Source organism: Apaloderma vittatum, unplaced genomic scaffold (assembly GCF_000703405.1).
Source record: "Apaloderma vittatum isolate BGI_N311 unplaced genomic scaffold, ASM70340v1 scaffold44850, whole genome shotgun sequence".
Lineage (NCBI taxonomy): Eukaryota > Metazoa > Chordata > Aves > Trogoniformes > Trogonidae > Apaloderma > Apaloderma vittatum.
In genome coordinates, this window is record NW_009695907.1 from 3,736 (window position 1) to 23,138 (window position 19,403).

Sequence of the window (19,403 nt, forward strand, 5' to 3'; positions counted from 1 at the left end):
TTTGCTTTTTTTGTAAAGAAATTCTTCTAGGAAGGTGGCAAATTTTCCAAAAGTACCTATTTTGGAATATTTGCCACCTTCCTAGAATTTCTTAAGATCTAGAAGTGTAAAAAATATAGTACTTTTTGAAAACATTTAGGAACTGGTCAGAGAAAATGTATTTAGAGCATGTAACAGCTGACCTCTGTCTTGGAAGGATTTTATTTCCTGTATTTATTATCATGAGTGAATATCTAAATGTGACTTCTAGCTGCAAATTTGCAAGCTTAAAGTAGTATTAAATTGCAAATATTCATCTTAAACTTTTCTTGCAAAAAGCATTTCTACCTTGCAGTGGCTTACTAATCAGGTGATGTCTTATTTAAGCCATAGAAGGGTGTAATATGAAGGCAGTGAGAGACAATTTATTTTCGTATGATTGTTTTACAGGTTGAAAACTGGTGTCCTCGTTTACCTTGGAGAGCAAAAAATCCTAATGAAGAAACTGATCAAAAAACAATGGTAAGAACAACATTAAAACCTGAGAAGTAATTCAGTAATTGTAATTCATGCAAAAGATCCTGGAATCCTGTGCCACATAAATGCTACTAAGAATTTACTATTTTTATTCCTCAGAAAACATCTTTCACTGTATATATATAGCTCAATCGTATATTTTCTCCAGTCATTGTATTGCAGTAGTCTTGGTGGTAGATTTCTGTTAAAAGCATTTTTGTGTTTAAATTTATGTAATATCGTACACCAATACTGAGGAAAGTTCCACATCCATAGACTGTTCACCAGTGTTAGGCGTCCATATATGAAACTGTCCTTTTTTATTGCCTTGTGAATCTGGGCCTTAGATATTAAAATATCTTAAGGGAAGAAATTTAACTGTATTTCAGTTTTGTAGTAACATTTTGATTACGCCTCATTTTTTCCATGAACAACTCTACAGCACACTGAGTTGTTTCTGAGCTGTTAAGGCCTAATTATGTAGCACTTAGGTATTTGAAGATAATTGCTGGACTGTGTATGAACATTGCTCACATAATTTTACATATAGGCTGTCTCATTTTGTAAAGCCAGTTGTTCTTGGATCAGTCTAGCTTTAAAATGAATATTTCCTTTAAAATTTATACCTTAGTAGAATTCATAGCGTAATAGGAAGCTTCCTTGTATTTAGAAGTCATGATACATGAACCTTCAGCATTCTCTTCTGATTTTATATTGTGTTTTAGAGATACTTTAACCTCGTTTTGAAGCACATGAACAGAAGCAAATCTTATCTTGCAGAAAGAAATGCATTGTGAATCATTGCAAACATATTCTGGGACTACCAAATACAGCTAATAAAAAATAACAGTAATTTATGTGGTTTTAGGAAATGTCTATTTAAAGATACCTGAAATATTGGAACTAATATCTGAACTTGACTTTAGTGTTAGGATTGTATGTTTTTTTCTTTTTATTTTTAAACAAAGAATGTAAAGCACAGAGTTCACATTAGAGAAGTATGTTCACTGCTGAAAAGTTCACTATTTGAAGAATAACTACTTTTGGGTTGTTTTTTATGCTTTAATTGAAGGCTGAAATTCGTATCAACTTTGATAATCTCTACAAAATGATGTCAAGACATGAGGAATTCAGGTGGATGATGTTACGCATCAGACGAATGGCTGGAACCTGGATTGAAGCAATTAAATCACTTGCAGAAAAACAAAATCTGGAGAAGAGAAAACGAAAAAAGGTAAATGAAAACATTTTTTGTTCCTGCCACTTGCAGTTATATCAGCTCCTTTAAGCTTTTTGTTCCATAAATAGCTTCAGAGTGGAAATACCAAATATGTCTTAAAGGCATGTATTTACACCTGTACGTCGTTTCAAGAAGTGTTTTGTTGTTTGAAATTACTGTTACAGGGGGTGTTTGCTTTACAAATAGTTTTACAAACTTGCCATGAGTCAATCTTTGAGTAAGTTTTCTAACCTCTTTAATTTTGAATAAAATAGAGACTATGGAGAATTTTCTAAAGGGGGAAATAGTGAATTTGCTACAAGCCGATGACACTGGAGTGTTTTACGTAGTTACAGAAAACAACAATTGCACATTTTTTTCATCCAAAATGGAGACTTTAAATGATGTATTTTTGGTCATGGATTTGAATAGACTTAAAGTCGACCACAGCTTTGAATTGGATCAGTTCAGACCTTCTGTAATGAGTTCAATGTAAAACCTGTGAGATTCCTAAAGTGAAAAGTTCCATTTCATTTGATTTAAATTTTGTTTGTTTGTTTGTTTGTTACTTCAACTAGTTAAGGTAAAGACAAAAAATGTAAACACAGCAGTGTATTTCCTGTTCTTACTGGAGCCCATCCTGAGTGCCAGCAGCCCCCCACCTCCGCAGTCTTGGTTCAGCCTCTCTTTTAAGCCTGGTGGCTGCAGCTTAGCTCTTTGATGGTAGTCTCAGTCCTCTCTTGAGCCCTGGGTTTCATGCTGCTGCTCTTGTAGAATCAGAGAATCATTAGGGTTGGAAAAGATCTCTAAAAGACCTCTAGTACAACTGTCAAGCCAACATTAACAATGACCACTAAACTATCCTTAAGTGTCATGTCAGTCACATCCCACAGTCCTCGGGCAGGCTCACTCCTCTGTCAAGGAGCAACCCTTGTCTTTCCCGCAGCCCTCCAGCTAGTAAAGAAATGTATCATCTGAGAATATATAAATTCAAGAATAAACAGATGCAGTATGTTCTGCACAGACAGTTTTGATGGAATGCCCTAGCGCTTATTCTTTGTTTTTAAAAGTCCTTTGAGATTGCTCTGTAAAGCACAGGACAATTTCCTTGTAGTATGTCCAGTTCAGTTCTGGGAGCTGCAAGAGATTAAGACAAAATGGTTTTTTGAATGTTGCTTCTTTAGAAAGAGTGAGGGAAAAGGTTTTTGGTGTGTGGGAGTTTTTTGCTTGTACCCCACTCAGATATGTAGCAAAGTGTTTGAAACTCAACTTGTGTGTGTTGTTAGAAAGGCAAACACAAATTTCAAGGAACTACAGAGAAAACTCTTCCTCCAGTGACAATGGAGAGGAGAGGTTTGGAAAGCATCCTGTAATTCTTCTGCAGTCTTCCCAAGTTCTTAATGGTGTGTTCACAACAGCATAACCTTCCTTAACTATACTCTCTTGCATAAGCTAGTGTATCCTACTTGAGAATAAAAGTGATTATTCAATCAAAATAAGTTAACATGAGCCAAAACTTTCTGTGCAAAATTACAGATTATTTTGTGAATAACACTAGTTTTGGGGGTTTATTTAATTACTGATCTGGTGGCACATAATAGTGCAAAACAATGCAGTAACATTCTTATAATCACTGTTCTAGGAATCCATTACAAAATTAAATTATTGAGATGGGAGTATTTGATTTTCTTGGTTGATTTTTTTGGCCGTAGTTGGAATTTAATAGAAAGAAAAAAATGCTATGAGGTATAATAGCTGAATGTTTAATGTCAATAACTCTGACATATGACTTTCCTTTCCAGATTCTTGTTCATCTGGGGCTTTTGACAAAAGAATCTGGATTCAAGATTGCAGAAAATGCATTTAGCGGTGGCCCACTTGGTGAATTAGTCCAGTGGAGTGATTTAATTACATCTCTCTACTTACTGGGCCATGACATCAGGATTTCAGCTTCACTGGCAGAGCTCAAGGAGTAAGGAGATTACTTTCACTTTGGAAACTGGAATACAAAAATGAACTGTAAAATCTTGAAGCTTCTGTTAACAGTATATAATTTCTTGAAGCATAAAATGAAAGTGGTAGTTCACTAAACAGATGATAAGATTATTTTCATGAGCTAAGTATATGTGCTATGAAAAGGGTAATGTGTTTTCACTGTAGCTTCAGGCTCCCAAGACTTCATAAATGAATGTTGTAAAATTCAAACTAAGCAGCTTATTCTTTAACATTCCAGGTGCTTTAACCAGCTGCAATAGGAAATGTTACGGACAATTCTGGGTCCTCTTACTCAGTTTCTGATACTCTTTACTCAGTATCTCATTTTGAAATAAAGGTTTTTAATCCTTTAAACACATTACTTTTGCTGTAGTTAATTGCTTATGTTAAGTCAAATTGCCACCTTGCTTTACATGCTAGTTCAGCATAAGGCATAAAACATCTGTTTAAGCTTGAGCACATACTTTTTTTTTCTGTAGATTTCATTTTTAGTAACGAACGTGACAGCATCATTTTGTAGAGGACTCTTATTCTATGAAGTTGTCCATAGAAGTCAGAAATTATTTCAAATAATTTCAAAACATGCTATTTTGAAACATTCCAGCCATATTACTCTCTTGTTTAAACCAGAGGAGGTTTTTAATGAAAATTTATGCTTTACTATATATAAACATTTGTCTTTAATAAATGCTGAGCATCTTTATCACTTGAATGTTTTTATATGGTTCCTTTTTTGCAAAAGATAAGAGTAAAGGGTTTTTTTGAAAGAAGAATTATTGGTATAAATAGTATTACAGCATCTGTTCAGGGTGTTTGGAAAGTTAATATATTTGCATGTCCATTCTTTCTTTGTCTAGGATTATGAAGAAGGTTGTAGGGAACAGGTCTGGCTGTCCTACCCAGGGTGATAAAGTTGTAGAACTTATTTACATTGATATTGTGGGACTCACTCAGTTTAAGAAAACCCTTGGTCCGTCATGGGTACATTACCAGTGAGTATAACACTTACTTGACCTCTTAACTGCTTTGTTAAAGAGTTTTCTGTTGAATGACACATGTGAAAATGTTGAGTACATTCACATGAATTTGAATTTATTTAAAAGTGAAAATGTGGTTCTCCATTGTCTCTCACTCTTAGAAATAAAGGGACCTGTTTGTTACATACCATCTTTACCCCCCCAGCAAGTTTGGGGTTTTTGAATTCAAGGGTATTTAATCTTAACAGATTATATTATCCTGCTGAGTCATTATCTCTGCCTTTCTTCCCTCCTTTCTTTGCACACTCCCCTCCCCCCCAGTTCTCTAAATTAGTGGACAAACTGGGAGATTATTGGAATTTGTTGTTTAATTGGAATACAAAATCCATGTTTTGCCTGTCAGGGTTTGTAGCCATACTGGACTGATGATTGTGGAGATTTATCTATTCTAATTGTATTGCCCAGCAAGTGCATTGCAGTTCTTGCTGTTCCATCCCTTCAGACACTTGGCAGAGAGTTTTCTTCAGGGATACGTCTAATGCAGTTTTTCAGGCTTCTGTAGTCTAGAAACATCTTTCCATTAGAAATGGAAGATGGTGGTCGCAAGAAACTGCTCTGTACAGCCTTCGTAGGGTCTGCAGTTTTAGAACCGTGTTTCTTTTTGTCAATAATTTGAAATCAACAAGCCTCCCATGTGTTGTATGAGTACATATCACCATGAAGTAGAACCAAATCTGAATTACTGAGTTTAATTTTTCTATAACTAATTGAATTAGTTGTGTTTCATGATCTGTTAAGTCCAGTAAATCCTACTTCAAGGAAGGTATTGAAACCTGTTCACTGCAGAGAGAAAAATTGTTTTCTTCCAACCTCAGGATTTTCTAGAGCATAGAATCTTTCCAACGTAATTTTAAATGAGAGTGCTGTGATCAATGTTGCAGATTAGGTTACTCTTAATCTCTCTTTTGAAGCAGAGGAGTAAACGGATATTCTGGTTTTTAGGAGCCTGCTAATAAAGATAATCCCATTTTCCACTGAGCTACAGTTGGTTGTTTGTCTGCCAGATGCAACTGTGACAAGGCGATCACACATGGTATTGTGGTCAGGATATAAAACCATGCTTATAAATTTAAAATGCTTCATCCATTTTGCTTTCAGTTTCCTATTTGGTGTATCCTGTAACAGGGATATAGAAATGCAGCATGACATTGAGATTATTAGATTAGCTCTTCAATTTTTCTTGCTTATTTCGTGAATCATTAAATCTTAAATCATCAGTCTGGTTTTCATTGCTTCCTAAATTGTGGTAATGACTGACTTTTTCTGTTTTAAGAGAGTAGAATTAAATTTAACTCTAAATAAATGCCTTAGTTAGTATAGGAGGTTTTGTCAGACTTTCGAAGAAGGAAAAAAAGTCTTAATGCCTCTTTTCTGCAATATTAGATTTCATGGAATGGGGTGGAATGGAATCTGATCTAGTTCATAGCCTGGCTGAAAAGTTGATTGGATGTGTTTGTCCTTGTTGAGAGGTTTTTGACTAATCTTTTACTGAAGACTGCAAAAGATGCCCTATTTTATATTGTTTTATATTGTTAAGATTTCCTTTAAAATGTTTTTCTTGTCCTCATTTCTTGTAAATTGCCTATTGCTGCTTTTTCTAATATGGTTCTGGGGAATAAATTACTTCACTCCCGTCTCTACCAGGCTCTAGAATGTCTTATATACTGCTTTTTCTTCATTTTGCTTTTCTTAAAAAGGAATTTCATTACTTAAAATTCCTGTTTTGTAGTACCAAACAAGGTCCAGAGTCTAGCAGAGACCACCTGAATTGATTAGAGAAGAATTAACTCACAGCTTTGTGCATGCTCTCTCCTGTTGGAGGACTCTCTTGCAGGAGTGGGTTTTTGTCTATCAGCATGTGAGCTACCTCATAAGTACTGTCATCAAAATATCTTTAAATTAAAACTAGTAAGTCCACTATAAAAGCATAGTTATATGTTGTTGTTTAACTCCAGTAAAATAATCATTATTGCAAATAAATCTGCCTTATATAGCCCTTGTTCTTTATGAACTTGGCTTACTCAGTTGTATTTAATGTTGGTAGAAGTAATTCTTGTCTGGAAAGAAGTGTTTTGCTTTGTGCCATGTAATTTTCTAGCAGATATGTGTGGGTCAGCTCAGTCTGGTTTAGGAAGACCAGGCTCCAATACAAATAAATTAAAGCTTTATTCACTTCAGATCAGAATGGAGAGGTAGAATAAGCGTCTGCCTTCAGAACCGTCTCTTGGTAAGAGTGCCGTATATAATCTGTGTGAGTGAACTTGAGCCCTGGGGAAACTTCTGGTAATTGCAAAAGAGGTTTCTGGAACTGCTAGCTCAAAAGAATGACCCTTCTGCTCTCAGGGATGAGTGTTTCTGAATAAATGAAATACTGTTCTGTACATCTGCGATCTGTAGAACCAGTGACTATTGGTAGTATGTGCTTCATCTGTGCTATAATTGGTGCATGGAAATATAAAAAACAGGTCTCATTTTTGAGCGCACCTTATTTTCTGGCAGAAGAATGCTTGGACATGCTGAATTTTCAGTTCTGAAGTCTGGGTATTTGAATGCAGCTTTATGTGCAATGAAACAAAAAAAAAATTAGTAGCTTAATATAGTGTGAGGAGTGCAGCTCATTGCCTTTCTTAGCACCCGCATCCTCCATACAGCACATAAGAATCTGGTATTTTTTTTTCTTTTTTCTACAGTCTCTCTAGCAATGACTCATTCCCATATGCCAAAAATCCAACTGGCTTTATTCTTGAAATAAAATAACGTGACAGCTATCCTGAAAAATGAGCAACATTGCCTCTTCTTACATGTTCTCTAGAATACATCTCTTTTAGGAGGCTTATTTTCTGACTAACTTTTTACATTTTAAATGCAAGTACTGAGTGCCCTGAATGTTAATGTACAGTGTATCTGCAAGGATTTCCATACGAGCTGCTCAGGATCTGCGCTAGCTGGGCATAAGCCAAAACAGTCTGGAGTCCCTGTATCTGCGCGGGCACATTGCTGTGCCTGAGCTCAGTGCACCTACAGAGCTTCCAAACCAGAACTGGTTGGGTTTTGACCAGCTTGCTCCCAAGCTGTCTGCAGCCACAGACACATACGGACCCTTTATTTAACAGTTGATGCTGGAGTAAGCACTGGTTGCTGACAGCAACGGCTGCTGCTGGATGGCATTGCTTGTCTGTGTGAGTAGAGAAGAATTATAACCTCAGGTAGGAGGGCAGGATGAATAAATGTGTATAAATACTACCACTAGGACAGCCCAGTTAAGACTGTGCTTACGGCCAAGATTTATGGAAAAATGCTCACTTGAACGTGTGGATGTTTCTATAAGCAGTTTGCTACCCACCAATCCCGATTTCAATTGGTCAGTGAATAGACTTATCAGTCTGACACTAATTCCAAGGTATGCTGTAGTTCTCGGCAACTTTACTGCTAAGCTAGGTGACATCCTAGGAAGGAAAGGGGAACGGAGTGAAAAACTCAGTTAAAATCACACTAAATTCACATTTTTATTTAAAATATATGACTGACTTTAAAAAATATCTTTTTTTCATTTACACAAGGGATTATTTCACTTTATAAATGCTTTGTGTACAAAATAAATCTTTTCGGTTTAAAAAGTTCAACTGAAAGAGTTCTAAACCACTAAGTGAGACAAATGGAGAATATAGTACTTAGGCAGACAATTGAGGCATTCCTACATGTGTTAAAATACTAGTTTGCCCTAACTGGCATTAATTACATTAATGTCTAAAGTTTATAACTTTACCAGTTCTTTTCTGCTGCATTTCAGGGATTTGGTTTACCATGTGAACCTTGATCTCTCAGACCTTTTCTGCACTTTCTTCTGTGATCTCTTTTGTGACTGACTTTATGCTCGAATCATATAAATATTTTCGTTTTCCCTGCTTTCTGATTTAGCTTAGTTTCCGTTGCATCACATTTCCTGTCTTGCTGCAGAGACCCTGTGTGTACTGGAGATAGTTACACAATTAGTGCTACTTACTGTATATCTGAACTCAGAAAAAAGAGTGGAAACAAAACACTTAGAGATGATCACAGGCAACTTAGTGCTTCTTACATATATAATTTGACAAACTCCAGTAATGTTGCTGTTTGTAAGTAGCTTTTGCCCATTTTTCATTTTCCAGTACTCAAGTACCTGGCTCAAAAGCTGATAAGAATTTTGTTTTAAGGCCTGCCAAGAAATAAGAGGGCTTTTATTAGTGAATGATTCATCAGTGCAGAAGTTGTTTTGGTCCTGCTGGAGTATTTTGTATGAGGGAGACATAATTACCACTGTTGTAAAATATTTTCATTGAGAACAGTTGACATAAAACACTGTACAGAAACTGATCTGTCGGCTTTGTTGTTTAGTGAATCACAATGTGTTGTATATTTTGACTTTCTTTTTGCCTAAAAGATCTCTCTGAAGATTAAAAAAAGGTAAATTTGCTCTGTTTTTACTTTCAAATACAAAGGTGGCATTTCACATGAGAATTTAAAAGTTGCTGTGGTTTTTTTATTTTATTTTCCAATTAAATGGATAGTTTAGAGAAAGGGGAAACATAAAAAATACGTAGATTATTTTGGGCGGTTTAAATTCTTTCCTTTAACCTTTTGTAGGCTAAATTCTTCCACATTCTAAAGCCAAAATCCTGGCATGTCACTGAGCAGAAGGTGTATGGGCTTGGAGCACAAAAAGTGATGAAGACTGGGAAATGTAGCCATTTTTAATAGTAACTATTCCAGCTTTCTCTCTGCCACTTGTGAGCTTGTGTCTCTTCCTTAGCTCATACAAGCCCAGTGATAGAGTGTGCAGTGACAGGAGTTCACGTGCAGTAACAGGAGTGGCATATGATGTAGGAACACATCCTGTTTAAGGTTGTTTTTTCTGAAAATTTTATTTGTAGAGGGATGGAGAATGGATGCGTCAGCAGCTTTGGAGCCATATAATCTGATTAATTTGTGGTGAGGCCAATGGTCGGTATGAAGGCCATAAAGTTCCTCTCCAAACCACGTCAAAGGTTTGGCAGACTGCATTTTGGAAACATAACTTCTAGAATCTGTATGCTAGAATGCATGCCACCTTCTTCATGCTGAGGCTTTTTCTGCCTTTCATGTACTGTGGGCCCTTTTTGTGAAAGAAGCCGCTCATAAATGAAGTTTTTTGGTTTTTTTTCAAGGAATTAATAGGAGATTAATAAAGGACTGAGTGCAGTTTTCTCATCCCACACCCTTTGTAATCCAGTGCCAAGGTTTCTTGCAGTTGTAGACTTGTTGTTGCAGACATTTGACTTTTATATAGTTTCTTCAAAAGTCTGTGAGAAAATGGGTCATAAACAAATAAATGATCTTTTCTGACTGCAAGCCTTCCCAAGTTAAACTGTCTTCAGTGCTTCTCCAGTAGGTCCAAGTGACCCAAAAGTCAGAACCTGTAAACTAAATACAGTTATCTAAAAACAAAGTACTGTTATGCTCTGATCTTCTTGATATGTGGCCCTTGGCTGTTGCATTGTGGTATGAGAGCATTAGAAAATTGGTGAAGAATCCTCTCTTTTTCTGCCTGTATTCTACTTCAGAGCCCCAGGAATGTAGGTGACCACAGTACCATTCCCATAAGCTCTACTTGGGTATTAACACAGAACTTCATTCTGCAAGAACAAAGAAACCCAAAATAAGCCCCAGGGTTTCTATTTGAATGTCTTATATATCCTTGAATTTGTTGATCATAACGCCTTTGTGAATGTAGTATGAATAGAAATGTTTGAAATGAAAATGTACCTTCAGTTTATAAATCATCCACATTTGCAAACAAAATCAAAACACATCCTAATTATCATAACCATGTATAAATAAACACACATGTTTATGTATACATACGTATATGAACCTACAGTAAATTTTTCTTTTTCTTTTAGATGTATGTTAAGAGTTCTGGATTCCTTTGGAACTGAACCAGAGTTTAATCATGCCCATTATGCCCAGTCTAAAGGCCACAAGACACCTTGGGGAAAGTGGAACCTTAATCCACAGCAGTTTTATACAATGTTCCGTAAGTATCCCCGTGTTTATGAATAGTTTGGAGCTTTAAAAGGGAATGCTGTTGTTGAGAAGAATTTTTGTGTTATGAAAGACAAGTTCATGATTTAATAAAATGCAGCTGCCAAATGGGCAGAATCATGTCAGTAAGTGCCTGTAGTCTATGCAAAAGCTCTTTCGTGCTTCCATCCAACAACTAGAAAATAACAATATCAACTTAATGTAAATAATGGTAGCGAACTGGATTCTCAGGGTATGTGTGGAAAGTGGTGACTGGCTTTTCCTTCAAGCATCACTTCTGTTAGGATTGCTTTCTCAAATTCTGCTATCGAGCATTAAGTTTTTGGAAAATTTGCTAGGCTGCCTTTTTAATAAACTGCTTTCTTGCATTTCATCATATTAAACTGAAGTTTGTAACTATGTTGTTGTTTTTCTGCTTTTTTCCTTCAACAACTGAGCAGCACAATGCCATTGCTATTTCTTTGCCTTCAAGATTATTTTTGCTGAGTGTTAGTTTATAATTTTTAGCTTTACCTTTTTGTGAATTTCTCAGAATTTTCACCTAACTTGTCTTGATTTTCTGAGCATTCATTCTGAGTTGAACTGATTCACATTTATTTGCCAGTAACATAGAAAACTATTGAAAAACAAGTAGTAGGTTTCATCATTGCTGAAGATCTTTGAAGCATCATTAAATATAATAAAAAAAAATCTTCAACAGGACACACAACCCAAAAATAGAAGTTCTCTAAAAATTGGATGAGGTTAAATGATTACTGTGACCTGCTCCAGCCCCAAGTTTTGACTTTATGGAACTAGGTTCTAGAATCAAGGGATTTGATGCCTGATCTAGTTGAGAGGCATCCCTGCCCATGACAGAGAGGTTGGATTAAATGATCTCTAAGGTCCCTTCCAGCCTAGGCCATTCTATGATTCTGTGATTCTCTTGCGTGTTGTAGTGGTTCAAATTTGTTACCTCTGAAAGATGCAGAAAGATTCACTGCTGCAGGCTAGCTTGATGAGGGTAAGTGAGGTGTAGGAAAGGGGCAGGTGCATGCTGTTGTGTGCAGCAGCTTCTGAGCCCAAGTCTGTAAAGAAACGCTTGGTAACGAGCAGCCTGACCTCCAAAGTTTGGTAGCTGTCCCTGTCTGAGACTAAAGCCAGGGTGTGCGCTGTTCTCTCACCACACTTCATAGACAGGTCTTTCAAACTTTTCTGCTTTTCGTAGTGGAAATATACATTCTACCATCAGGTTGACATGCTTCTGATTTCAGTTGCCCTGTGAAAATCTTGAGAGGCGTGTTTTGTCTGTCAACATTTTGCTGTGCAAGTTTTTCCAGAGAAATACAAGTGAAGGTTGTTCAGAAGATGAAAGACTGCTTTCACAGTTGTTTCGAAGCGAATAACAAAACGTGTGGTGGGGAAATGGGACTTGGAAGTGGTTGCAGAGTTTGTGTCTGGACGTTAGTAAGCACAGCTTGTTCCATATCCACATGATTTGCCAATATTTATTGGTTTACGTCGTAAGTGAAAACGAAGCCAAAAGCTCAGTTGTGCTGTATATACGTAGTCCAGCTGCTGGGAAATTTGTGTTTGAGGTCCTGTTCAAGATAGCACCAAAGCTGATGATACATTTGAGGAAAATAATTGCATGAGTGTTTGTGGTATGGCTGTGTGTGTGCACTCCTCAGTCCCACTCCATGAAATGCAGAGGAAAGTAAATCTTCTCTGTAGAGAAGATTTCTGTAGTGGCCATATGGAATGCTGTTACAGTCTCTTGCCTCGAACAAATCCCTTTATAATGAATTTTCACCAGAGTGTAACTATATTGGAATTTCAATAAATAACTGTTTCCAATTTTTACTACTGGAAATGACTGCAGATTTTTCTTTGCAGCAAAAGTGGTAAATAGGTGGCAAGAAAACTTATTCTGAAACGAGCAATTCCAGTACTATACATTGTTGAAGGATTTTGCTGCTTTTTGTGTTAGGTAAAGAGGAATCCATGTGTTTTGTGATATTTAAAGTTTTTTTTGTTTGTTTTTCTCAGCTGCAGAGATAGCACCATCTTTATGGGGTTGTGATTAAAAGTGCATGTTATGCATCAGTAAAGATTTTATGACAAATTGGAACCCTGGACAGCTTCCCAAGATCCCCAGACTCTATTATGTTTTGAGAACTCTGATTGTAAGGGCAGAAAATTATTACTGAGCAACAAGCAGGCCATATTCAAACCTGTGGCTTATTACCAAATGCTTAACTATTCTCCGAGCTTTACAGAAGCAAGAGGGTTTTTTCCTATTCTTATGGTTTTTACTTAAATTCTTTTATGCAAAATAACAGCACTTGTACTTTTAAAACTGCATGATCTTGCTTACAGGTCCATCTGAGTGCTTCCTGTCATTGATGGTTGAGGCACTGAATTCTACCAATTCTAAGGGCTAACTTTAACAAAGATTTATTTTTCTTTTGAGTGCGTACTGCTGTGCCTCCCCGGTGAATGCAGTCTCTCATGCAAAAAAAAAATGAAAGGATGGAAAAATGCCCCTTTTCAGGCATATTTGCAATGTGCCATTTGCTGTGCTAAATTCTAAAAAGTCCTTGGGTCTAAGTGAGTGCCTAGTTGTTGCCGAGGTATTTTTTGTGAAAAAGAAGTAATTGTCAATTGAAAGACTAAGTGTAATGGCAGAGGGAAGTGTACACCGTGTATGTTTTCTCTGTTTATTGCATTATCTGTCGGCTGATTTTTAGGAATCCAAAACTCGTAACTGCAGTAACCTCTGACTATAGATTTAGCACTGCATGCATCATACTGTCTTTGCATTGGTTGGTTTGTTTGATTTGTGTTTTGGGTTTTTTTTAACCTTGCAAAATGTGTTTGTCTTTCCGCTGGTATGACAGAATTTAAAAAGGAGACTTACAGAGGAGATCCTGGTGTTTATCGCAGCCTATTTCTAACTGATGCTTTTTAGAGAGGCGCAAAAATCCAGCACGTTGGAGTAATTTTTAGATTGTAGGGATGGATTTTTACCTGAAGCCTTGAATTTTGGAGTCCATCCCTGGAAAAAAAAACTTAGTTTTAATGAGCCTGTGCCTTTACAGGAGAGGACTGTGTTTAGTATTGCTGCATGTTACTGCTGCAAAAAGCTCAACAGAGGATAAAATAATACCAAAAACTTAGGAGTAAATTGCAGGTCGTTTGCATACACTTCTTTTGTCTGGGCACAGGATTAACAACAATTTTTCTAACTTCAGCTGTCATCTTTCAATATTTTATGACAGATATATCTGAGTGAACAAGGCAGTGAAATTTGTATTCTGATCTGCATAATGTGAATTTGTAGGCTAGTAACTAGCATGGGTATATGCAGTGAATTAGATGGTTGGTCTTAGCTCTTCCAGTATAGGAGGTGAACCCAAGAAATGCAATAAAATTTACTTACGACACTGAGCAATATACAGCTTTGTTAACAAGCATAAAGCTATTTGGTTTTTTCAGATTGTTGATATTGCATCTCTGAGACTGTCAAGCTGGATTTGTTCTGCTTATCTTATCTCTAATAATAAAGTAAAGCTCAGCAGACAAACAAATCATTATCGTTGGCCTCTATCCAGCTATAAAATTTTTATTGTCAGAAGCAAGCCAGAAAATAACTGTTTGCTTCAGAAGACATATGCAGCAGGACTTAATGAGAACTATTCTCAATAATAAAGCAAGTAAACGTATCTCTCGGTATGAATGTAAAGGAAGTAATCTGTGGGATATTATGTTCCTCATACCTACTTTTCTGACAACGTTCACAATTTTACAACATTCACGCTTTTATAGCATTAACTGGTACTTTAAAAAGATTTTGAATACACTCCTTTCCTTACAGCTCACACACCGGATAACAGCTTCCTTGGATTTGTGGTAGAGCAGCATCTGAATTCCAGTGACATTAAACACATTAATGACATCAAAAGACAGAATCAATCTCTCGTTTATGGCAAAGTAGATAATTTCTGGAAGGTGAGTTTTCTATACTCATATACTTGAGCAAATTTATTTTGATCAACATAATAAAGCAGAACTGAATTTAAGTGTCCCTTCTTACTAAATCTATTAAGGTTTTTTTCCTGAAAATAAACATATATAAATAAATAAATTGAACATTTTGGCATTTTTCTGATGAGGAAAGCTCTGTGTAGATTGATGTTCTGTTTCCCTGTAGGAATATATGGGTTGAGGTGAAACCTCTCTCTAGATTGATAAATAGCAACTGATGATTGCTATTTACCTAGAAAGATAAATGTGCTGCATTTTGAACTGGAAATTGTGCTTCAATAAAGACCCTAGAAATGTTCAATCTCATTTTATCTCCCTGTAGTAATAACAAAGGTTTTTTTCTCAAATAGTGTATTTTTGTATTGTCTCCCATCTGCAGATGAGAGCTGCAGAGTAACACCACCAAGGTTTGGTCACATTTTTGCTAAGTTCAAGAGTATTGTGTTGTTAAACTCATAGTTGTCTCTGCTTTTTGTCCACTGTACTTTTCTGGAGCTCCTTCTTCCAGGCCAGCACACCTGGGAGCATCTCTTCCATGTCATTTTCAAAGAAAAGCGATTACTTACTAATAACTGGATTTCTCCCAAGTTACCTCTGTACCCATATACTTTGCATGCCTTCCCTCTTGCCTAAAAAGACTTGTTTTCAGCCTGATAAATGAACTGATCAGGACATACTGTGCCATATGAAGGACCGAATAATATGACAGTGTAAGAGCACCTGTGTTTCATGTTTTCTTTCCTTTTCTCTTAATTGACGTGGGAACATTGGTCTCGCACAGTTTTCTGAACCACAAAAGCAACATTTAGTCTGGTAACTGTTATTATACAGAATAAATTACTGAAAAATGGTAGATACAAGTAAACCGCCCATCTGTGAGACAAAACAAAACGAAAGCTTAAGAGAAATGGGAGAATGTTGCCAGAGGTAATAAAAAGGTAGAGCTGAACGCTTCTTGGCTACTGTCCTGAGAAAAATGCATATATTAGCTGTGCATATTTGATTCTGATTTCTCAGGTTTGTGTCTGTGCTTGCTGCACTGTAAGCCATGTGACATGTCTTAAAAGGAAATTTTAGTTTGCGTCGTAGTAAATACTGTGACATTTAAATATTTAGCTCATGGTATAGAAAGACTTAGTGTGCCCCCATCTGCAGTTTCTTGTGTCTGTAGAATGCTGGAGCAGAACTGGGGTGCCATTCGAGTCTTTTCTAGCTGAGACTCTCGTACTTTTAGTTTCTGATCTCATCATCAGTCTCTTAGGAACAGTTACATGTAATAATCATCTAAACTTCCTGACCTGATTTCTAGTGCGTATCACCAGAACAACCTGTTAAATACTAGTTGGATTTCAGGAGCAAAATAGCTGCTTAGTCACCAGGATGTTTTTTTCACTAGCGTACATCTTTCTCATTTTTTTCAGTCTGCATGAATTCCAAAATATGCATTAATAGCTTATATGCCCAGAGGGGAAATTTGTGGTATTCTAGTCTGAGATTCTGTATGACACATAGGATATTCATGGGCTGATTAAGGTAAAAACATAGCTTTTTGGAAAAGAACTTCCAATCTTGATTTTTAAATAGCGCACAATGGAAGCCCCATTGTTTCCTCTGGTAAAATCTTCAAATAATTGCCTTCTCCCTTAAGACTTTGTGTTAATTCTGGTACAGATTTCCAAATTGTAGTTTCCACTCTCAGTAGCAGTTATAAACTTTGTCTGCTGGACTGACAAATGCTTCTGTTCTCTTTTCCTCTAGGAATATGTAGATTGAGATCAAAGTAACTCGTAGCCACCTCCTGAAAAGCTTGTGTTTACTGAACCACTGAGAACTTTGTTTTCTCTGAACCTTTTCAAGATTATTCGCATTCCTCTTGAAATATGTATGTTAGCAAAGGGCACATGGGCTATCTTAGAATACAGTCAAAAAGAAATACTCTGTGTGCTGTTAGACATGTCCCCTTTTCTCTGTGAGAAACTCTTGTTTAGATGAGTTCTCAGCGAAGACCCTTCTATCATATTTTAGAGCTGTTGCTTTTCAAGTCACAGCTCCATTTCTATCAGTATTGCCTGTCTTGTTTCTTCCAAGATATATGACTTGATACCTGGCCATATTAAAATGCTTACTGCATGCTTGTAATATCAAGCACATTAAAAGCGTAACTCACAGATTGTAGCTGCAGTCATCCCCATATGCACGGGTACATAAAGTGCCGTCGCCGCAGATAAGCTTTAAATCGGTGACAGTGTGGGATGTCTTATCTGGAGTGATAAAATGCAATTCTTGTGATCAACAGAAAGCCTGAACTAATCTTGTGTCTGTGTAATTTGCTTATTTCATGTTTCCTTCATTTTCCCTGTTCAGTGCTCTTTTCATCTGCCACCATGGCTTGTACAGAACCAGACTAATCTATTTATCCTACTCCCTTTCTTTATGTTGAACACGGCCAATTAACGAAAAGTATAATCTCCACAGAATACACTTGTCACTGCTGGGTCTGATCTGCCATTAGAGAAGCACAGTGTGGAGAGGAGAGCATTCTGGTCCCAAGACCTGAGGTGCTTTGGGGGAATAGCAGTTGCAAATAAATTGTTTAATTTTGAACCAAGCGGGTTGAAATGGAACTGAGGTATGCCCAGGACTTTTGTTCCCTGAGAGTACGACTAGAATAGCTAGCTGCTGGCACAGTTTCATATAGCTGTGGACATGGGTCCCTTTCTTCATCCGGCTAGGCTGGGGGGGAAGAATGCCAAATTGCCTGTCACTTCATCTTTGCTAGAAATCCCCATAACCCCGGCTCTGCTGCATGCCTGGGCTGAGAGACTGCCTGCCTAAACTGGGTGTGCTAACCAGGTGGTTGTAGCCAGAGGATTACGGATTGCTTACAGACAGTGTTCTGTCAGCTCACGTCATTTGTGGGGCTAAACCATGAACATGCTGAGTAACAGGGAGAGGAACACAGCAGTGACTTCTGTCACCTCTGCTGGATACAGAAAGAAATTGTCAGCCTGAGAACAGCGGCGTTCTGTCTGTGTTCCGGTGGGCCAGTCTGGCTCTGTCCTGCTGGAGGTCAGGAAGGATGTAAGCTCTGAACACTCCTAAGATACGTCTTGTTTACTTTCTTCTGAAAAATAAATTGGTCTCAGGTGGGTTGAGGATTACAAAGAGGAGGTTGTTAAGAATCTTGCCACCTTTCTAAGGGTTATCCTTAGAGGTAAGGGTGACATTTGTCAAGTTTTGGATGTGTTTGGTGTAATCGAAGGTTTGGGGTTTTGTCTGAGATTGCTGGCAATACTAAGCAGTGGAGAGAGTCCTGTCAGCCTAAATGAAAAAGAAGGAATGAGAAAAATGTGAATGAAACCCTTAATGGTCTCCATTATTAAAATTGGCTTTAATTACAACACATTTCAGTTAAAAGGGAGTGTTTGAAGCCTTTCATGTTATCTTAGCTCCTGTTTTGGTCTAAGTCTTTTCTTTGTTCTTCTTCCTGCAACTTCCTGTCATACAATTCCAATACGTCTGCCCTTAATCCTAGAAAGAAAAAAGAGTCAAGATTCATTTTACACTATTTTTGCTTTCTTTTTTTGTGGGATTCTGTGAGAGAAGTCAGAATTTTGCTTGTATCAGAAAATAGCCATCAAGGTATAACATACAATTGTATCGTAGTTGCTTTAGTAGATTTCATTGTAGTGTATTAGAGCTGTCTTATAATTTTGTATATTTATATGTTTGTTTATTTAAAGTTAAAATAAAAACCAAGATGGTCATTCTTAGATGTACGCTCTCTGCTTAACAAGGTTTGATGAATTGGATGTGAGAATTGGTTACATTCAGCTTGCCCTCAACAAGAAAGCATGTAGTCAAGTCTATTTTGTAATAACGTCTCTCCTTTCCAGCTGGATGTGGCACATGTGGCTTCCCCATTGTATGCCCTCTTGCATGCATGGAGTGGGAGGAAGAAAATGAGAAGCCAGGAAAACTTATCCTTCTAGGAATTGTTCCGTTACATGGAGAGATCAGTGTCCCGCTGCTGGCAGCGGGATTGTTTTTTTGTACTTCATATTTAGCAACATACTTTTGCAACATACATTTCAGTTCATTTTTTAAGCTAAAGAACCATAAGGAAAGAGAGAAAAGATCCTTCTCACCTTTTCTCTCCCTCATGGTCAGTGCACTCACAAACTTGTCTCGTGGTTTGTTTTTTTTGTTATGCAGTGTCTTGATTTTTGAGTCACGCTGGTTAGCTCATGTCCCTTATTCAGAGGTGAAGCTAGGACTGGATTTCAACATGTGCATCACTTCCTTGTATTGAATTTACCAGTAATTCTTTTTCCTAGTCACTCTGCCCCTTAGATTCCTGGGGGAGCTTTTTCAAAAGCTTCACAATTGTTATAATTGTTGTTAATTACCACCATCTACTACATCAAGAAAACTAAAAGCCGTGTTTAGTTCTTAATACATTGTGTATCTACCACATATTTTTGTAGCTCTTACACTTGGATTTTTCACCCACCAGACTTAAAATTTCAGCCCTTCAGACTATCTTCTTGTCAACATTGTCCTAGGGAAAG

The 19,403-nt window shown here is 37.0% G+C and overlaps 1 protein-coding gene across 1 annotated transcript in view; it reads left to right on the forward strand.

The window, feature by feature from the left end:
- Positions 1-429: 429 nt before the first annotated feature.
- The window catches only part of LOC104276394 (alpha-1,6-mannosylglycoprotein 6-beta-N-acetylglucosaminyltransferase A-like), a gene marked incomplete at both ends in the record, with an annotated part of 23,144 nt that continues 4,170 nt past the window's right edge, over positions 430-19,403 (forward strand). Inside the window, 6 exons of the mRNA XM_009872693.1 lie at positions 430-501; positions 1,568-1,729; positions 3,517-3,686; positions 4,567-4,701; positions 10,665-10,798; positions 14,663-14,796. Of these exons, the coding sequence (XP_009870995.1) occupies positions 430-501; positions 1,568-1,729; positions 3,517-3,686; positions 4,567-4,701; positions 10,665-10,798; positions 14,663-14,796 (807 nt within the window). The remainder of the gene's footprint in view (positions 502-1,567; positions 1,730-3,516; positions 3,687-4,566; positions 4,702-10,664; positions 10,799-14,662; positions 14,797-19,403) is intronic.